This window comes from Microcaecilia unicolor, chromosome 13, assembly GCF_901765095.1.
Source record: "Microcaecilia unicolor chromosome 13, aMicUni1.1, whole genome shotgun sequence".
Lineage (NCBI taxonomy): Eukaryota > Metazoa > Chordata > Amphibia > Gymnophiona > Siphonopidae > Microcaecilia > Microcaecilia unicolor.
Genome location: NC_044043.1, coordinates 70191501 through 70209010, shown reverse-complemented (window position 1 = coordinate 70209010; position 17510 = coordinate 70191501). Strand labels below are relative to the sequence as shown.

Below are 17510 nucleotides of genomic sequence, written 5' to 3'. Positions count from 1 at the left end.
GTCATTGTCTAAGATATCATAATCATTGCCATACTGGGACAGACCAAAGGACCATCAAGCCCAGTATCCTGTTTCCAACAGTATCCCAATCCAGGTCACGAGTACCTGGCAAGATCCCAGAACAGCAAAACAGATTTTATGCTTCTTATCCTAGAATACAGATTGGATTTTCCCAAGTCCATCTTTATAATGGCTTATAGACTTTTCTTTTAGGAAATTATTCAAACCTTTCTTAAACTCTGAAAAGCTAACTGCTTTTACCAAGTTCTCTGCCAACAAATTATAGAGTTTAATTACTCCTTGAGTGAAGAAATGTTTTCTCCAATTTGTTTTAAATTTACTACTCAGTAGCTTCTTTGCATGGCCCCTAGTCCTAGTATTTTTGGAAAGAGTAGACAAGCGATTCACATCTACCTGTTCCACTCCACTCATTGTTTTGTAGACTTCTGTCATATCTCCCCTCAGCTGTCTCTTCTCAAAGTTGAAGAGCCCTAGCCACTTTAGCCTTTCCTCATAGAGAAGTCATCTCATCCCTTTTATCATGTTTGTTGCCCTTCTCTGTACCTTTTCTGATTCCACTATATCTTTTTGGAGATGCAGTGACCAGAACTGCACACAGTATTCCATAAGTTCAATTTTCAATTCTTTCAGTACTCTGGAATGTAGGTTATCCAGTCCAGGTGCGTTGCTTCTCTTCAATTTGTCAAATTGCTCCATTACATCTTCCATGTGTATAGAGATTTGTTTCGGTGTCTCTGACTTGTCAGCATTGAATACTATTTCTGGAACCGGTATGTCTTCCACATCTTCCTTGGTGAATACTGAAGCAAAGAATTAATTTAATCAGTCTGCTATGGCCTTGTCTTCCCTGATTGCCCCTTTTATCTCTACAGTCATCTAGCGGTCCAACTGATTCTTTTGCCGGCTTCTTGCTCTAATGTACCTAAAAAAGTTGTTGTTCTATGTTTTTTGCCTCCAACACAATCTTCTTTTCAAAGTCTGCCTTATCAGTGCTTTGCATTTGACTTGCCATTCTTTATGCTGTTTACTATTACTTTCAGTCGGATCCTTCTTCCATTTTCTGAAGGATTTTTTTTTTAGCTCTAATAGCTTCCTTCACCTCACTTTTTAACCATGCCAGCTGTCTTTGGCCTTCCTTTCTCCTTTTTTAATACATGGAATATGTTTGGTCTGGGCTTCTAGGATGGTATTTTTGACCAGCATTCACGCCTGATGTAAATGTTTGTCCTTTGGTCTGTGCATTCTAGAGGTTTATCTATCAATGCAGTATGGCAGAAAGTTCATGTTGTAAGACTATGGGGAAAAGGGTATGGAGACTAGTTAAAGACGGAATAATAAAAAAAAAAAAAAGCAAACTTTAGTATCAATGACCTACAATTCCTGTTTTAAAACCCGATCTTTTAAGTTACCAAAGCACAGAGCAAAATAATGTTCACTTACCAGAGAAATGTCCTCTTCTCGCAGAACTTCTCAGAAAGAAAGTTAAGTGGGACCTTTCCTCTTTATATAGGGGAATGCTTCAGGCAGACCCTTTGAAGCTAACTCAGTAATCAGACTGGACTTAGTAACCTTTTGCAATGGAGGCAACTAGGCAATATACACATTTTAAGTACTGAATCTGATGCTTTGTAAGCTGGTATTTTAGAATCTAGATGTATAAGTCCTGACACATAAATGTGTATGTGTGATGTTTTGGAAGAACCTGTGCATTTAAGTGCTCCTAGTTAAGTACAGTACCTGCAGTCATTCAGCACTATTGATTTTACAGGAGGGAAAATGGGGGATTAAGGGCACCTCTACCCCCTCCCCCAATTAGCCTGCTGTAGCGTCCTGCCCAAAATTACAAAATCTATATGTAACCATGAGCAACTATAAATCCCAACATTGTGATCGTAGATGTGCATTCCCTTCTGAAATGGAAATTAAATGTATATTTTTGGTCCTGCCCAATCCATGCCCCCCCAGTATGCATATATTACAGATTCACACATAAAGGAATCCTGTGCAGAAGGAATGGATCCTCAGGAGCTTAGTCAAGATCGGGAGGCGTTGGGCACCTTTAGTGTTCACTCTGGTGGATCCTCTTCTACTTCTATCCCTCTGCCTGTCGGCGTACCTCAGGGTTCTGTTCTTGGTCCCCTCCTCTTTTCTATCTACAATTCTTCCCTTGGTTCATTAATCTCATCCCATGGCTTTTCCTACTATCTCTATGCTGATGACTCCCAAATCTACCTTTCTACCCCTGATATCTCACCTTGCATCCAAACAAAGTTTCAGCGTGCTTGTCTGACATTGCTGCCTGGATGTCTCAACGCCACCTGAAATTAAATATGACCAAAACCGAGCTTCTCATTTTCTCCCCCCAAACCCACCTCCCCGCTCCCCCCGTTTTCTATTTCTGTTGATGGCTCTCTCATTCTCCCTGTCTCCTCAGCTCGAAACCTTAGGGTCATCTTTGACTCTTCTCTCTCCTTCTCTGCTCATATCCAGCAGACCGCCAAGACCTGTCGTTTCTTTCTTTACAACATCCATAAAATCCGCCCCTTTCTTTCCGAGCACTCTACCAAAACCCTCATCCACACCCTTGTCACCTCTCGTTTAGACTACTGCAATCTGCTTCTTGCTGGCCTCCCACTTAGTCACCTCTCGCCTCTCCAGTCGGTTCAAAACTCTGCTGCCCGTCTCATCTTCCGCCAGGGTCGCTTTACTCATACTACCCCTCTCCTCAAGACCCTTCTCTGGCTCCCTATCCGTTTTCGCATCCTGTTCAAACTTCTTCTACTAACCTATAAATGTATTCACTCTGCTGCTCCCCAGTATCTCTCCACACTCGTCCTTCCCTACACCCCTTCCCGTGCACTCCGCTCCATGGATAAATCCTTCTTATCTGTTCCCTTCTCCACTACTGCCAACTCCAGACTTAGCGCCTTCTGTCTCGCTGCACCCTACGCCTGGAATAAACTTCCTGAGCCCCTACGTCTTGCCCCATCCTTGGCCACCTTTAAATCTAGACTGAAAGCCCACCTCTTTAACATTGCTTTTGACTCGTAACCACTTGTAACCACTCGCCTCCACCTACCCTCCTCTCTTCCTTCCCGTTCACATTAATTGATTTGATTTGCTTACTTTATTTATTTTTTGTCTATTAGATTGTAAGCTCTTTGAGCAGGGACTGTCTTTCTTCTATGTTTGTGCAGTGCTGCGTATGCCTTGTAGCGCTATAGAAATGCTAAATAGTAGTAGTAGTAGTAGGCAGACTTATACGGTCTGTGCCAGAGCCGGTGGAGAGAGGCAGGGATAGTGCTGGGCAGACTTATACGGTCTGTGCCAGAGCTGGTGGTTGGGAGGCGGGGTGGAGGCGGGGATAGTGCTGGGCAGACTTATAAGGTCTGTGCCTTGAAGAACACAGGTACAAATCAAAGTAGGGTATACACAAAAAGTAGCACATATGAGTTATCTTGTTGGGCAGACTGGATGGACCGTGCAGGTCTTTTTCTGCCGTCATCTACTATGTTAACTATGTTACATATAAATATTGGCTTTTCTAAAATTGGCTTTTCGACATTTTATTTGTTTATACATGTGCAAATCACAAATGGGGCTTCTAAAATAAAGGCCTTTGTTTTAGAAAAGATGTACTTTCATTTGAGTTAATACTGCTGAAACAGAAACATTGAAAACTGAAATTATTAAAATAGTGCACAAGGCTGGAGATCATTTATTTTTAGGTTTGTTTTGTCACATTTGAAGAACGTGATTTTGGAAAAAAAGAGGCTGAGATATATTATACCTTATGAACTCTAGAAAGAAGCTCACTTCTGATCAATGCAAACTTTGAGACAAACATTCCTTGTCATCAAGCAGATGAAGCCATTACGTATGGGTTATGTCCATCAACCAGCAGGGGAGATAGAGAATACTGAAGAGGCAGTGGAGCTAGCTGGCCAAGAGGGCACTGTGAAAGTTTGAGTGCTCTCTATCTCCCTTAGCAGGGTGGCTGCAGCTTGTTCGAGCTCCAGAAAAATCTGCCAGGAGGTGGTTCCTGGCTTGCCAGTTGTTAACCGGGGTGTTGGAGGCTATAGCAGCTTCACTTTAAAGGCACATAGGTTAGCCCTTTCCCTGCCTTACCCATACCTCCGTGGATGTGGACATATTGCATTGCTTTCCCTGTCCTTACCCACCAACAGTGGATGCAGGCATATAGGTTCGCCCTTTCCCTGCCTTTCCCACTCATCTGAGCCTCCGGAGTCTTCAATACCTCTGCTTTCCTCACAGCGTTAAAAAAAAAAAAGTTGCGTCGCGTTTTTAAACGCAGAGACGCTGGAACAGAGGTTTTTGACCTGATTTTCAGCAGGATCGTAGTTGTACGCTAGATCCTTTGAGGTAAGAGTGTTTTCCAACTCCTCCGGGGTGGGCCCGCGATCGGGGCGATTTTGGCGTGAAACCACCATTTTGGATTTTACCGCCGTTTTTCGGCGATGGCTGCAGACAATGTAAAGCGCTGTTCCACGTGTGGCAAGCGCAAATCAGCAGCAGGGCTCTGTAAATTGTGCTGTACAGGCGTAGGAGCTGGCCCGAGCATGGCGAGCGATGTTTCTTCCCGTTCTGACTGGCAGTGGGCGCCATTTTGCTTACGCCGCATGGCGCGGTCTCCGTGGACATGGAGAGACCTGAGCCGGGTGGGGCACCTCGAGATGAGGTTATTTCAGGAGTGGCTAGCACCGGACAGGATTTGAGTGCCCAGGGTGAGATTTTCTCCCCGTATTTTGTGCTTTTGCTGCATAAAGCATACATGATGAAAAGAGCCCTCCCTCAAGGGTCACCTGAGGCCCCTTTGATGGACCCCCCGATGGATTCTGGCCTGGGACTGCCCAGTGAGGTTTTCCCGGATGATTGGCCCAAAGATAAGCGCAGAAGGGTTAATTCCCTTTCAGATTGTGGTGCACCTTCTTCCCCCCCCCCCCCCCCCCCCCCCCCCCGTGGTCGGGGTGTGAGGATTCGGAGAACTCTGACAGACGTTCTTGGTCTGAGGAACCGGAGTCAGGTGCGGATTTACCACAGGATCTGGATGATCCCTCCGCAGTGAGGATTTTCCACCGTGATGAGCTGCCAGCGCTTATTTCAGATACCCTGCAGGCCCTCTCGATTGAAGATCCTGACAGTGGCATGGCCTCCTCGGGTAATCCCAGGATGGCTAGTACCAAGAAAGCTGCTCGGGTCTTCCCTTTGCATGACTCCATCCTAGAGCTTGTGTCGGCTCAGTGGGCTGACCCCGAGGGACCTTTGAGAGTTTCCAGGGCTATGGGGCAGTTATACCCTCTGCGTGAGGGGCATATGGCTCGTTTTCAAATGCCTACAGTGGATGCCCTAGTCACTGCGGTGACAAAGAGAACTACCCTCCCTGTTGAAGGAGGTGTTGCCCTGAAGGATGTTCAAGACCGTAGGCTGGAAACAGCATTGAAATGGTCCTTTGATATTATTGCAGGTCTCACTGTTCGGGCGTCTGCATGCAGCTGTTATGCTGCTAGAGCCTGCCTAGCTTGGCTGCAACAGGCAGTGGCACAGCCCGGAGATGGAGCGGAGCCCTTCTTGGATGTGGCTCCGCGGATGGAGGTGGCCTTGTCCTTTCTGGCTGATGCCCTTTATGACCTTGTCAGAGCTTCGGCTAAACAAATGGCAGTAGCAGTGGCGGCTCGCCGTCGTCTGTGGCTACGACACTGGGCAGCGGACATGGCCTGTAAGCAAAAGTTGGTGAAGTTGCCTTTTCAAGGACTTCTCCTATTTGGTGAGGAGTTGGAGAAAATTGTGAAAGGCTTGGGTGATCCAAAACCCCAGCGCTTGCCCGAAAATAGGCAGAGGCCTTCCTCTAAGGGCCAGGCGGTCCACTCCTCGTACAGACCTCGCTTCCGTGAAGCTAGAAGGTACCGCCCGGGGCGTTCGGCTGGGTTCACTTCACGTGCCCGTTGTCAGCAGAGGAACTCCTTTCGCTCGGAAAAGCGTTCCGCAGCTGGTGGCTCAAGGCCAGGAGTTCAGGGGCGACCCTCTCAATGATGGTGCGCCGGCCCTCTCCTCGATGCCTGTCATCGGAGGACGACTTTCCCTCTTTGCCGAGGAGTGGGCCAAGATTTACTCAGATCAGTGGGTTTTGGACCTGATCGTAGATGGATACAGAATAGAATTCAACGCCCCAGTAAGAGACGTGTTTGTGGAGTCCCGATGCGGTTCTGCCGTCAAACGGGCGGCGGTGGAGGAGACTTTACAAGGTCTGATTCAGTTAGGGGCGGTGACCCCGGTGCCTCCCGCCGAGCAAGGCTGCGGCCGATACTCCATCTACTTTGTGGTGCCGCGAAAAGGTGGGTCCTTTCGTCCTATTCTGGACTTAAAAGAAGTGAACAAGTCCCTGAGAGAGCGGCATTTCCACATGGAATCCCTGCGCTCCGTCATTGCGGCGGTTCAGCCAGGAGAGTTTCTCATGTCTCTAGACCTGAAAGAAGCTTACTTGCACATACCGATTTGGCCCCCGCACCAGAAGTTTCTGAGGTTTGCGGTGTTGGGAAAACATTTCCAGTTCAGGGCCTTGCCTTTTGGCCTCGGCACAGCTCCCCGAACCTTTTCGAAGGTAATGGTGGTAGTAGCTGCTTTTCTCAGACGAGAAGGTAACAGGGTTCACCCGTACCTAGACGACTGGCTCATCAGAGCAGACTCTGCAACAGAGAGCTTACAAGCTACAGCCAGAGTGGTCTCAGTACTGCAATCTCTAGGCTGGGTCGTCAATATGGCCAAAAGTCACCTGACCCCTTCACAATCTCTAGAATTTTTGGGGGCCAGGTTCGACACAGTCTCGGGTTATGTGTTCCTACCCGAGCTAAGGCGGTGCAAGCTTCAGAATCAGGTCCGTCTGCTCCTGAGGATGCCCCGCCCGCGAGCTTGGGACATTGTCCAGCTGCTGGGATCATCGATGACAGCCACGATGGAAGTGGTACCCTGGGCGAGAGCGCACCTGAGACCGCTACAGTATTCCCTACTCCAGAGGTGGTCTCCAATTTCTCAGGATTACCAATGCAGACTCACTTGGCTCCCTGCGGCCCGACTCAGCATGGAGTGGTGGCTCTCGGACAGCATGCTGCGGCGAGGAATGCCGCTGACTCTCCCCATTTGGTGCCTGGTGGTAACGGATGCCAGCCTGAAGGGCTGGGGCGCACATTGCAAGGGGAAGCATGCCCAGGGTCTGTGGACACCCGAGGAGTCGGAGTGGTCCATCAACCGCCTAGAGTTGAAAGCGGTGTTTCAGGCGCTTCTGGCTTTTCAAGTGACCCTGGAAGGATTGGCTGTCAGAGTGATGTCGGACAACACGACAACAGTGGCCTATATAAATCGACAAGGCGGAACAAGGTGCAGAGCACTAGCCGCGCAGGCCGAACTGATTTGCCACTGGGCCGAGCTGCATCTTCAGTGTCTGTTGGCAGTTCATATTGCAGGTCAGAGCAATGTGCAGGCCGATTATCTGAGCAGGCATCAGATCGATCCAGCAGAATGGAATCTGGCAGACGAAGTATTCCTGCAGATCTGTGCCAAATGGGGCAAGCCCGTGATGGATCTCATGGCGACAAGTTCCAATGCCAAAGTCCCGTGCTTCTTCAGCAGACGGAGAGATCCTCGCTCGGCGGGGTTGGATGCCTTGGCTCAACCCTGGCCTCCGGGTCTTCTTTATGTGTTTCCCCCATGGCCCTTGATAGGGCGCCTGCTCTTGCGGATTCGGCTGCACCCAGGAGAAGTGGTCCTCATCGCCCCGGATTGGCCAAGGAGACCTTGGTATGCAGACCTCCGACAGATGCTCCTGGAGGCTCCTCTGCCGTTACCTCTGGTACCAAACCTGTTGACTCAGGGTCCGGTAGCCATGGAGGACGCCTGCCGCTTTGGTCTTACGGCATGGCTATTGAGAGGGCGCAATTGAGGGATAAAGGTTATTCCAATAAAGTGATTACCACTCTCCTGCAAGCCCGCAAGCGGTCCACTTCCATAGCTTATGCTAGGATTTGGTGCCTGTTTGAGTCTTGGTGTGCTTCCAGAGCCATTGCACCAATGCGGGCTCCTGTCTCGCCGATTCTGGACTTTTTGCAGGAAGGTGTACAAAAAGGCTTGGCCTATAATTCCCTGCGGGTGCAAGTGGCAGCGTTGGCCTCCCTTCGTGGTAAGGTGGGAGGCGTGTCTTTGGCTGCTCACCCAGATGTGGCACGGTTTCTTAGAGGGGTGCTTCGGCTCCGACCTCCCGTGCGAGCACCCTGTCCAGCTTGGAACCTGGGGCTAGTTTTGAAAGCCCTGCAGGCATCTCCTTTTGAGCCGCTTCGGCGAGTATCGGAGAAGGATTTGACACTGAAGGCCGTTTTTCTGGTGGCCATTACCTCGGCGAGACGGGTGTCAGAGCTCCAGGCGCTGTCCTGTAGAGACCCATTTCTGCAATTTTCAGAGTCAGGAGTCACGGTTCGGACCGTGCCTTCCTTTATGCCTAAGGTGGTTTCAGCGTTTCACCTAAACCAGCCTATTTTCTTGCCCTCTTTTTCAGAGGAAGAGTTTCCAGAATCTTTTGGGCAGCTGCACCTTTTGGATGTGCGCAGGACTCTGCTGCAGTATCTGCGAGTTACTAACTCTTTCAGGACTTCTGATCATCTGTTTGTTTTACTATCAGGTTCTCGCAGAGGGTCTCCAGCGTCTAAGGCCACTATTGCCCGCCTGTAGCCTTTAAGGCGCATTCTACTAGAGCGATTTCTTCCTCTTGGGCTGAAACTGGAGCACTCTCTCTTCATGAGATATGCAGTGCAGCAACATGGGCTTCTAAGCTCTCCTTTGCCAGACATTACAGGCTGGATGTGGCTGCCAGGAGGGATGCGCGTTTTGGAGCACAAGTGCTAGCGCGTGGTGTGGCTTGTTCCCACCCTATCTAGGGATTGCTTTGTTACATCCCATACGTAATGGCTTCATCTGCTTGATGACAAGGAAGGGAAAATTAGGTTCTTACCATGATAATTTTCTTTCCTTTAGTCATAGCAGATGAAGCCATGAGCCCTCCCTGTTGGATTGTCAGTATGCTGTAAATTGGGTTTTTTCAGGTTCTGTTCTAATTTCCTGAAGTTCCTTCCTTGGGAGAAAGTTGGAAAACAATCTTCAGGATTCATGTTCAGTTTAACTTTAGGAGGATGAGTTCATTCCCTCCAGTATGTTTTTTGGAGGATGTGTTGATTCCCTCCAGGAGGTGCGTGTGTTCCCCTTCACTTCTACAATAAGGAGGATGAGTTTATTCCCTCCAGGAGGATGTGCATTCCCTCCTTTGAGTTCATGCCCTTGTGATGGGCCATCGTTCGCTGTGAGGAAAGCTCTTGTGATTCCCATTGCGGTTTGCCATACTGCTTTGGAAGCTTCAAATACTGAAGAGGCAGTGGAGCTAGCTGGCAAAGAGGGCACTGTGAAAGTTTGAGTACTCTCTATCTCCCCTGCTGGTTGATGGACATAACCCATACGTAATGGCTTCATCTGCTATGACTAAAGGAAAGAAAATTATCATGGTAAGAACCTAATTTTCCGTTTTTAGTGAGAGAGATCATCAGCATATCCGGGCATAGGGATGGGCTCCATTCCTGTCATGGAGACATTGCTCTGGGCCCCGGGCATTGACTGTTCTTGCTGAAATGGAATTATTTGTAACATTTGCAGTAAATGTATCTTTTGCCATTATTGTATTGGGGGGGGGGGGCAGACTTCTCCACCCCACCCCCCTTTTATTATTGTATATCTGATAATTGGCATCAGTGGCCTGTCAGAGCTAAATTGCTGATGATCCTTCTTTGCTATACCTTGCCATGCTTCCTTTCCTTTGCTGCTGTGTGGGCTGTCGTCATGTAAGCTAGTAGTTCCCAAACCTGTCCTGGGGACTCACTGGCCGGTCAGGTTTTCAGGATATCCACAAAGCATATTCATGAGAGATTTGCATGCAGTGGAAGGCAATGCATGCAGATCTCTATCATAAATAATGATTGTGGATATCCTGAAATGACGGTTTGGGAACCACTGATGGAAGTCAGATTGGATACTAATATACTGACTTTGCTTCACTGCAGGCTTGCATGGCACTAGGATTTTATGCAGCATGTGTACTGCATTTCATCTTCTGTTGTACATGATGGCATTCGTATGGGACAATGAATCTCATCCAGACTCTAGCAGATTGGATGGTCTCAAATGACTTAATTTTGAATGTTGACAAGTCTGCTGTAATGTGGCATTCACACAGAAATAATGCTTTGAAGGTTTTACCAGAAATTTTGTGGAAAGCCTTTACTTCTTTATCAAGAAATAGTTACTTTGGGTGTCTGATGTGATAATGCTTTGTCCTTTAAATCGCAAATTAGCCAAGTTGTGAAATCATGCTTCTATTATTTGCAGATGTTGAGACAATTGAAGTCCATTTTATTTATTTATTTATTTGTAGCATTTATACCCCGCTCTTTCCCGCTTGATAGCAGGTTCAGTGCGGCTTACAATGTATGGGTACAAAGTCTCACAAAGTTAACACAATGTATGGGTACAGAGTATCACAGAGATAACATAATGTATGGGTACAGAGTATCACAGAGATAACACAATTGTATAGAGAAGGATAAGAGGAAGAGATGTGGGGGGAAGAATTGAGGTATGGTTAATGTTAGAGGTGTAGATTAGGTTCGTAAATTAAGTTGGGTCGTTTGGATAGGCTTATTCGAAGAGGTATATTTTCAGCAGCTTTCGGAAGGGTAGATGTTCGTTGGTTGCGCGGATGTATCTTGGTATGGAGTTCCAGAGTTGGCTGCCTATAACGGAGAAGTTGGATGCGTAGCAGGTTTTGTATTTGAGACCTTTGCAATTGGGAAGGTGAAGATTGAGATATGTTCGAGAAAATTTGGACCCGTTCCTGGCTGGAAGGTCGATTAGGTTGGTTCTGTAATTTGGAGATTCTCCATGGAGGATCTTGTGGATCAATGTGTGGACTTTGAAGTTTATTCGTTCTTTGATAGGGAGCCAGTGGAGTTTTTCACAGAGTGATGTTGCACTTTCAAATCGTAATTTCCCAAAAATGAGTCTGGCTGCCGTGTTTTGGACGGTTTGGAGTTTTTTCAGGATTTGGGCTTTACAACCAATGAAGATGCTGTTGCAGTAGTCAGTGTGGGTGATGAGTACTGTGGATTGTACCAGATTGCGGAAAGTTTTTTGGGGGAGGAATGGTTTTATTCTTTTCAGTACCCACATCATGTTGAACATCTTTTTTTGTCATGGCTTTTGCACGAGTTTCTAACGTTAGGTGGTTGTCTAACGTTACTCCTAGAATTTTTAGATTGTCAGATGTTGGGATTGTAACATCAGAGGTGATCAGGGTGGTTTGGAGTAGTGGAGTGTCTTGATGAGAGGATTAAGCATTGAGTTTTTTCTTTATTAAATTTCATTTTGAAGGCATTGGCCCAGGAGGCTAAGATGTTCATGCCAGTGGTTATTTTTTCAGATATTTCTGCAAGGTTGGATTGGAAAGGGATGAATATGGTGACATCATCTGCATAGATGAAGGGATTTAGACCAGCTTTGGATAGGGATTTAGCCAGAGGGATCATCATAAGATTGAAGAGGATCGGGGATAGAGGTGATCCTTGGGGAACTCCGCATTGTGAGGACCATACAGATGACTAAAGATACCTGTTAAAATTAGTATACAGTATGCTTTTATTACTAGTAGGTTAGATTACTGCAATTCATTGTTGATTGACTGCAGTAAAGCAAGTTTACAGAGATTACAACTTGTTCAAAATACAGCTGAGTGGCTTATTGCTGGAACCAAAAAAACTGAGCATGTTGTTCCTATTTTATATGAATTGCATTGGTTGTCAAAGCGTATTGTATTTTGTATCTGAATTGCCCAGTGTATCTTTCTTAAACAATATCTAGGTATTTACTGTTGAGGGCATTACATTTATCTCAAAAAGGACTGCTTCAATTGCCTGTTCTTGACGTTATAAAGTTGTCTTCTACCAGAAAGCACACCTTCTCTTATATTGGTCCATTTTTATGGAATTCTTGGATGGGTGCTCTTCAGGAAATGTTGTCTTATCATGCTTTTCATAAAATCTTGAAGACCTTATTGTTTCAGCAATATTATAAATGAAGGATTATAAGAGGAGTATCATTTTTATTGAATCTTGGTCAGATTGATAATCTGGAAAATTTTTTTTTTTTTTTTTTTTAGGAATGTGTTCTTATTTATGAATGTATTATTGAAACTTTGTATAATGTATTTTAATTATGTAAACCACTTAGACACTGATGTATTTAGCAGTATATCAAAATTATTCAGGCCAGTCCTCAAGGACCACCTGGCCAGTTGGGTTTTCAGGATATCCACAATGAATATGCATGAGAGAGATTTGCATGCAATGGAGGAAGTGTGTGTTAATACATCTCATGCATATTCATTGTGGATATCCTGAAAACCTGACTGGCCAGGTGGTCTCAGAGGGCTGGGTTGAAAATCACTGCTCTAGTTGACAGTAGAACCCTGATCAAAATGTATTTTTGATTCATATCATGTACATGAATCTGAACCTCTTGTTTCTTAAAGGATCAATTTCTCTCCTCCTAATCTTACATAAGTACCTAAGTATTGCCATACTGGGAAAGACCAAAGGTCCATCAAGCCCAGCATCCTGTTTCCAACAGTGGCCAATCCAGGTCACAAATACCTGCCAAGATCCCAAAAAAGTACAAAACATTCTATACTGCTAATCCCAGAAATAGTGGATTCTCCCCAAGTCCATTTAATAATGGTCTATAGATATTTTTCTTTAGGAAGCCGTCCAAACCTTTTTTAAACTCTGCTAAGCTCACCGCCTTTACCACATTCTCTGGCAATGAATTCCAGAGTTTAATTACATGTTGAGTGAAGAAATATTTTCTGACTCGTTTTAAATTTACTACTTTGTAGCTTTATCGCATGCCCCCTTGTCCTAGTATTTTTGGAAAGCGTAAACAGATGCTTTACTTCTACCCATTCAACTCCACTCTTTTTTTTTTTTTTTTATAGACCTCTATCATATCTCCCCTCAGCCACCTTTTCTCCAAGCTGAAGAGCCCTAGCCGCTTTAACCTTTCCTCATAGGGAAGTCGTCCCATCCCATTTATCATTTTCGTCGCCCTTCTCTGCACCTTTTCTAATTCTATATCTTTTTTTGAGATACGGGGACCAGAATTGAACACAATATTCAAGGTGCGGTCGCACCGTGGAGCAATACAAAGGCATTATAACAGCCTCATTTTTGTTTTCCATTCCTTTCCTAATAATACCTAATGTTCTATTTGCTTTCTTAGCCACAGCAGCACACTGAGCAGAAGATTTCAACGTATCATCAATGACGACACCTAGATCCCTTTCTTGGTCCGTGATTCCTAACGTGGAACCTTGCATGATGTAGCTATAATTCGGGTTCCTCTTTCCCACATGCATCACTTACAGTTGCTATGTGCTTCATTGTGCTACTGCCCATAATTTGCTTCCAGAAGACCTACAGTATGAAAGTTATACCTGGACCAGAAGTAGTGCCACAGTATTATATGGGATTTGTCTGTATGGGAAGTTTAATCATAGTATTTGACAAAACTTAGTGCTTTTTAGAAAAGTATGTGAATTTTTGATTTGTATTTTATCATTTTGATGATTTACTTTTGTTGGAATGATATCATCCTTCTCATTTTTCCTGAATAGAAGAGGCAGCTGGCAGCACAAAGCTTAGCCTTCAATTTGAAAGACAAAGTTTTCAGTGAGCTCTTTCCAGAAGTAGTGGAGGTAAGTTGTTTCTTTCTGTGAATATCTTTGTATCGCTCCAGACAGTGGAAAATAGACCATCATTTTCAGCCTTGAAAAATCAGATGCCAGATTGATTGATTGAACTTATCAGTATCGAAGCTTTAACTGAGTCCAAGGGATTGTATACCCAGGCTTCTCCCTTTTATTCTTCTACTGATATCTGCCCTAGGACTGATCTCATTCCCTCTTTAATGGGATCCTTCCCAACTGATTATGCTTGCTTTGGCAGAAAGACCCATCTGCCCATCCATTCTGCCCTGTTATACTGTCCACACTTCCAAAGATCTCAACTACCTGTCATGAAGTATAACTGATTTTGTCAGCAATTGTTTTTGTTTGTTTGGTATTTTTTCACTGGTAAGTATTCTACCTATTAATTTGCCCTGCAGAAGAATTAAGTAGCCTTAGCCTATAGTACATGAGGACTTTTATACTGTAAAGATAGCTTCTGTTAATATGGGCTGTTGAACCTCACCTCGATTACTATATTTTGTGTTGTAGCTGGAGGAGGCAAAATCTAGATAATTTTTGCATTGATTATTCAATAAAGATGTTATTTTTTCCCCCACCTACAACAGGAGATCAAACAAAAGCAAAGAGCACAAGAAGAACTCAACAACAGACCTCAGACTCTTCCTCTCCCAGATGTGGTGCCTGATACAGAGGCCCACCATGTCCAGAATGGTGTGGCACTGCTCAATGGGCATGTACCACTAGCAGCAGTCAATCACGCTGGCCTCCAGCAGGCCAATCGCAACCATGGACTCTTAGGAGGTGCTCTAGCGAACTTGTTTGTCATAGTAGGATTTGCAGCCTTTGCTTACACTGTCAAGTATGTGCTGAGAAGCATAGCACAAGAATGAGGAGCAACTACAGGCAAAAGTCCCAGCAAAAATGAGAGACCAAAACTAGCATTAGTTGCAAGAAACAGAAACCGGAGCACGAACCAGGACTATTTGCTACAGCATTTTGAACAGTTTGTGCTTACTGTCTGGCACATGGATGTATTTTTAAGGGAAAATATTAAGTGTGGGAGAGAAGGCAAATGGTTTAGGTTTTGATAAGGAGAAAATAAATGGCCTTTTCTAGTACCAGCAACTGTCTGCAATAGCTGTGAGCATTACATGCGAAGTTTAATGTAGAATCCCTTATTCAAGGCAATTAAGCTTTCCTTCTGAAGGGGGAGGAGGAGAGGAGCACTTAATGTTTTAAGTAAATAAACTTTTACAAAAAAGATCAGGAAGTTTTTTAAAATATGAAACTTGAAAAATCATTCTCCAAATGTTTTGCATAAGTTTTATTTAGGAAGATATATTGATGTGTATAGACTCTGTCAGCTGCAGGAACTGAGCAAATGTGCGATACCTATTGATCAGGGCATCTTGTGAGCAGCCACTTCTTTCAGGCACATGGACCTGGTGTTGCTGCTCATATCCACACTTGCCATTCCTTATTAACACGCCAGCATTGTGTTTTCTGGGGTTCTTTAGTTCCGACTAAAGTGAGATCTCTGCCCGAAGTACTGTCTTGTTCTGTGGTTCCTTGATTCTTTAACTGAGGGTAGTGCTCTTCACAAAAGCCTTCATCAGCAAAAAGGTGAGCCGGAGCTGAATTTCCACTGTCTCTTCGTCTATAGAACCTCGGAGCACTGCTGAAGACAGTAATAAAGTGTGGGCCAAACTTACATGTCTTTGCTTGTGTGCCACTGGTTCAGCTGAGAAACTGCATGCTCCAGGGCAGCCTGTTATGAAGGACCAGTGTCCTGAGCTCTTAATCAAAAAGGTGGCAGAGTCACACCATTTGAGCTTGTTGAGAAGTTGCCTATTATTTCAGTGGATTATTAGGAGTACTGCCAACCTTGAATGTTCTGGTGGTAGTTGATGCCAGTACACAGTGGCTCTGATATTTTTTTTTAAATTTCTCTTAAATAAAGTCCGTAGTCCACACTAGAATAATAAATTATTTTTTTCTTGGCTGGAAAAGGTTGTGGAGAGTTTTTGAGAAGTGATGGGTGCACAGTTGCTGTTCTGTTTTCTGACCACGGTGTGTCACTGTTGTACAGCTTATTGTAATGAGAAAAAAAAACAAAACCCCAAAGCAAAACTGTTCCAGTGTAAATAGAAGGGCAAGAATAATGATCTGTTTTTCCAACCTGAAGCCTCTGGAGTTTGTCAGAATCTTTGGATTTTATTTCAACAAGCATAATGTGATTTTTGGGACAAGAGAGGCCCAAACAAGTGGAAAAATAGTAAATCCCCTGTCTCCTTCGGTGGGTGGCTGAACAGTCCATGTCTGAGACTCAGATTTGGCTGTAGTATTTGCAGTACATGTTATACCCTCTGACATCTCATGGATGATGGTTCTTGTGTTTTGTACAGTATTTGAGAAGAGTAATGAGGGGAAAGGTTCTGTTTTCAAAACCGTAAGCCTGTAGTGCGATCTGGGGGGGGGGGGGGGGGGGGGGGGAATCTTCTGTTCCCATGAGATTCTTTTGTAAGAAGTCACAAGTGAATTGAACAGCTGAGAAGAAAGGGTTAGATTGAGTGGCTCTGCCGAATTTAAGGAGCAGAATCTGCAGTGAGACTACATTCCAGGAGTTCTAGCTTGTACCGCTCTAGAGATTACATAGATTCTGTTATGTTGTTACAGAACAGAGGTCTTGTGCCTTTCACAATCTTTAATTTTCACACCCCATCTCCCCCAAAATAAAAAAAAACAACATTGCCTTTCTCACTCACTGTGATTATCCTCATGGAATTGGCAGTACTTATAATACAAAAGCTTAAAACCTATGGAAATAAAATGTAGAACCATGAATAAAGCCACCTCAAACCTTTGTTGTTCTCTAGCTAGATGCATTAAATTAATTTTTGCTTTCTGGTCCCATTGTTCTTTTTGTTTTTGCAAGCACAGTTTTAGTGCCAAATGATGATAATCTCTAAACATATATAATGTTATTCTTACAGCAGAAGTATATTCTGGGTGTGTCACGTTTCTCAGGGTGTGGTCATCTGTGGTAGGCAGATCCCTTCTACTGCACTGGGCTAAAAATATATTTCAATCATTTAAAAAAAAGCCTTATGCAGAGGAGGTGTTAGTGAACCTTTGGTCTAGGGGTTATTGAAAATGTAAGTCTTCAGTGGCTAAAACAGAGAAGGTCCAAAATTTCCACAAAAATCCGATGTCAAGAAAGAAACAAGTGGAAAAACAACTTCAAGAGATCAATCCAAGACAAGGGGTAAGATGCTCCAAAGAAACTTTATTAAGGACCCAACACGGTCCGTGTTTCGGTTTTTAAAAAAACCTTCATCAGGGGTCAATCAGTAGTTACTCGAAGGGTATGCTGACAGACAAAGGAGCTCATAAAATGTAGTCTCTTAAAAATGTTGTCACGTACCAACAAATTCAATCCGAAATAGTATTTGTTGGATTGATCTCTTGAAGTTGTTTTTCCACTTGTTTCTTTCTAGTCTTCAGTGGCTGCCATTCTCTGCCCTCCCCCACCCAACCACCACAAATATGCTCAGCTAATCCTGGTTTTATCATGCTCAGGTACTGACTTAATTTGTAGTTTCCTAAGAGAAGCAGGTCTAAAAGTCTGTGTATGCAGTGG

General features: G+C 44.7%; 1 protein-coding gene across 1 annotated transcript in view; it reads left to right on the top strand.

Moving 5' to 3' along the window:
• The window catches only part of UBE2J2 (ubiquitin conjugating enzyme E2 J2), a 29930-nt gene extending 13151 nt beyond the window's left edge, over positions 1-16779 (top strand). Inside the window, exons 6-7 of the mRNA XM_030222566.1 lie at positions 13796-13876; positions 14476-16779. Coding sequence (XP_030078426.1) covers positions 13796-13876; positions 14476-14760 — 366 coding nt within the window. The 3' untranslated portion in view covers positions 14761-16779. The remainder of the gene's footprint in view (positions 1-13795; positions 13877-14475) is intronic.
• The last annotated feature ends 731 nt before the right edge of the window (positions 16780-17510 follow it).